Source organism: Carcharodon carcharias, chromosome 2 (genome assembly GCF_017639515.1).
Source record: "Carcharodon carcharias isolate sCarCar2 chromosome 2, sCarCar2.pri, whole genome shotgun sequence".
Taxonomy (NCBI): domain Eukaryota; kingdom Metazoa; phylum Chordata; class Chondrichthyes; order Lamniformes; family Lamnidae; genus Carcharodon; species Carcharodon carcharias.
The window spans coordinates 73,324,123-73,327,964 of record NC_054468.1 but is presented as its reverse complement, the minus strand read 5'-3'; the positions used below and the strand labels follow the sequence as shown (position 1 = coordinate 73,327,964).

Genomic DNA, 3,842 nt, shown 5'->3' with positions numbered 1-3,842 from the left:
CAATGAGTTAAGTGTTCTTACAACACTGCTTGTGCACAAGGAGAAGCAGAAGTGCTTCCTTCAGGTTCAATAAGCAAACCAATAAAACCCCCATCTTGGGAATCTGCCTGCTCCCCTCCCATTCCCATTGGACCCTCCCACCCCCACCCCATCCGTCAAAGGATAGCTCACAGTTGGAATCTCCAGCCCATCATCTATCCCTCCCGCACCTGGACCATCACGCAACACCACCACAAGCCCCACCTCCCTGGGATCTGTACTCCACACACCCTCACCACCATGATCCCTCTTACTCCCTCAGTGCACCGGCTTGCTCTCTTTGGCTTCAACTCTGTGATGTAGGCACTCCAGCAGAAAGACTTCCAGCCTATCAATCAGGTTACTTGTGGGCAGCAACCCCACAGGTTTTTTTTTAGCTACATTCAGGAGGACATTTGGGAAACACACTATTTGGGGTTTTCCAACCTCACAACAATTGAGCCACCCTCCTCCCCACCCTCAGGCAGAATACACCTCCAGACTTAAGTCCAGGCCCAAGATTGACACCATCCAGGACAAAGCAGCCCGCTTGTTTGCCATGCCATCCACAACATTCACTCCCTCCACCATTGATGCACAGTAGCAGCAGTGTATTCTGTCTACAAGATGCACTGCAGCAATTCAGTGGGTGTCCTTAGACAGCACCTTCCAAACCCACGACCTCTATTACCTAGAAGGACGAGGGCAGTAGATAGATTGGAACACCACCACTTGGAAGTTCCCCTCCAAGTCACTAACCATCCTGACATGGAAATATATCGTCGTTCCTTCACTGTTGCTGGGTCAAAATTCTGGAACTCCCTCCCTAACTGCACTGTGTGTGTACCTACACTACATGGACTGCAGTGGTTCAAGAAGGCAGCTCACCACCACCTTCTCAAGGGCAATTAGGGATGGGCAATTAATGCCAGCCAGCGACGCCCACATCCCGTGAATGAATTTAAACAAAGTTTCAGCCTGCCATGGGACAGTCACACCCGAACCTCTTCTAATATACACACATTGTCCAGCAGGGATCACTGGACCACAACAGTCAAGGCCGAAAATCTGTCTGGCAGGCAAATGCAACACTCCAAGTTGAGATCAGTTAGCTTAGCACAGATAGTGATTAAACCTGGGATTTCCTTGGTCTATGTGACCCAGCACCACAAGGCCGCTCCATTTGTCCACACTAAGCCATCCTGACACGAAGGCATGATGTCCTTTTAACAATTCTTACACGTTTTTCCAAATAAAACACCTGCAAATTGGTGGGGAATAACGAACGGGCATTTTTTTTTAAGTCCGTTTCCTACACGCCCATTCATCACAAGAAGCAGCTAGTTCCTGATTACGTCAACATAGCTTTCTCTTGATGCCACCATTGATTCTGAGAGGCGGCTGGCACAGGACATGCTAGAAGCTGTAAATTCAGTATTCCGAGCCAATCTCCGAAACAGCGTGACTGCAGGTCTTAACTAAGAATTATCAGCCGTTACTTCTTATAATACAGGGTTTTGAGTTCATTTTTGTGAAATGTTTACACTCCTGGAATTGTGAGACAGATAGAAAATTACAACAAATTTAAACATAAAACAGAACTTGGTAAACGTACTCGGATATCGTGTACCGATGCACACAACCAATTTCCCGCTTCTACTTTCAGCAAATATATGCATTTTGAACCATACAACGGACCTTCAATTCGTGAAGACATTTCAGTATGTACTGCACATACCAACGTTCATCCTGGGAGTGATCATTAATTCGGTTGCACTCTACATGCTCTGCATCAGGTTAAAGAAGTGGATGGAATCTACGATCTACATGACAAACCTGATCATTTGTGATATATTTCTGCTTTTCTCCCTGCCTTTCAAAATCTACGCCGACAATGGATATGGAAAGTGGCACCTGGGAACAACATTCTGCAAGTTTGTGGAGTCCTTGTACTTTGTGAACACTTACGGGACAATCCTGTTAATAATGCTAATATCAGTGGATCGGTACACCGCTATCAAGCATCCTTTTCTGGCACAAACCCTCAGATCTCCAAAGAAAGCCATCATCGCCTGTACTGTGGTGTGGGTTTGTATCTGGTCTGTAAGCATTCCATATTACACCCAAACCGAGTGTCCGCAGGAATCCAAAGAAATATGTTTCGTAGGTTTTTCTGAGTTTTGGAAAAAAGGTGTAATCCCCCTGAGTATGGAACTCATATATTTAATTTCTGCATTTGCTGTGGTTTTCTGTAGTATTCAGATGATCAGAACATTGCAAAGAGTGGATGTAGAGAGAGACGATATAAGCATGAAGGCATCTATGAACATTATCTCTCCAAATCTGGTGACCTTCCTTCTCTGCTTTACACCATATCATGTAGCCATGCTGCTGTACTTTTTAGCAAGGCAGGAATATATTACAACTGATTACCAGACATCTCTGCGAGCCTTTCTCCAGATTTCTCAATGTTTGGCGACCACAAACTGTTGCCTGGTTGGAATGTACTACTATTCGATCATTAAGGGTTTCTGGAAATCAAAGATCAAGAATACAGTTTGAACCCATATTAGATGAGTTGCAGGATTCAACTAGATCACGTGCCTGGATCAAATTATAATCATCTACCACTGGCCTGCATATAACACTGAAATAGAGAACAGTGGATACTGGTAATGAAGCTAGTCTCATGATGAACTGACATGATAACAGAATTAAAAAATAGCTTTCCAATGTTTGGGATATAGAATTTTAAATGGTGAAAAACATTAATTTACTATTGAGCAGCTACCCAAGAGGTAACAGATTTATTTTATTAGGATCTTTATGTTTGCAAAGGGTAGCCCAAAAGGCAAAATTAACATTTGATTATAGTCACTTCAATATCAGAACCAGGTTCCAGAACGTTCAATCATGAATGACTGGAAATATAGGCATTGGGAATGACTTTCTTTCAATTACTGATGGGATTTTAGGTTGTATTTATACTGATACTTCTATATTTTTGCAAATTGTTTTGAGTGTGTGCATAAAGTCAAGTATTGCCATTTATCTCAGAGTCAAGCTCCCAGGAGTCAATTTCTTAATAATTTTTAGCTTGTAAAAAGTGTAGCCCAAATTTATGTGATTTGGATCAGATGTCCAGAATGGAGGATAAGTCAGAAGAGATACAAGATAAAAGGAAGTTTTAATCATAAATATAAAATTGTAGATCAGAAGAATTAAAACAGGGTAAGCAGAATAAATTATACAAAATAAAGGTTCAGATGGTGCAAATCGAAGGCAGTTAAGAATAGGGAAATGAGAGGCAGCATGGAAGTAACAAATTAAAACTTTTCATTCAAATTCTTCACAAAATGTCTTTTGTATATTAATACATTTGGGAAGATAGTAGGAAGCTGTTGATGCAAAATTCAAAATGACGTTTTACATTGATGTTTTTAAAGCAGAACCATGTTATCTTCAAATTTAAAAACTCCTTAAATACACATGGGATTCACTTTAAAGACAACTATTGCACTGAAAGAAAACACTTTTAATGTTAAAACAGGAAGAAAGATTTATAGTATGTTCTACTTGATAGGAAAGATTCCAACTTGCACAGATCCAGAAGTAAATGTGGTACATGTGATTCATGTTGGTCTCCCTCTTAAGTAACCTACCCAGAATGACCTCTCCAATGGGTCCATGCCCAGTTTGCTGCAATTGAGATAAGGAGGGTTTGGTAACCTTCGTACTCCTGCGTGTTGATGCAAATAGCTAATTCCAGATCAAAGAATTAATATCAGCCAGGTTTGAGCCCCAGCTGGAATGATGCTTGATTT

At 41.5% G+C, this 3,842-nt stretch overlaps 1 protein-coding gene across 1 annotated transcript; it reads left to right on the top strand.

Annotated features, from left to right (window-relative positions):
* Positions 1-1,635: 1,635 nt before the first annotated feature.
* Positions 1,636-2,580, top strand: LOC121287535 (lysophosphatidic acid receptor 6-like). The gene has a single exon (XM_041205471.1). The coding sequence runs from the start codon at positions 1,651-1,653 to the stop codon at positions 2,578-2,580; it is 930 nt and encodes a 309-aa protein (XP_041061405.1). The 5' UTR covers positions 1,636-1,650.
* The last annotated feature ends 1,262 nt before the right edge of the window (positions 2,581-3,842 follow it).

Coding starts and splice junctions, on each gene's coding strand:
- LOC121287535 (XM_041205471.1), top strand. CDS start 1,651: ATGCACACAACCAATTTCCCGCTTCTACTTTCAGCAAATATATGCATT.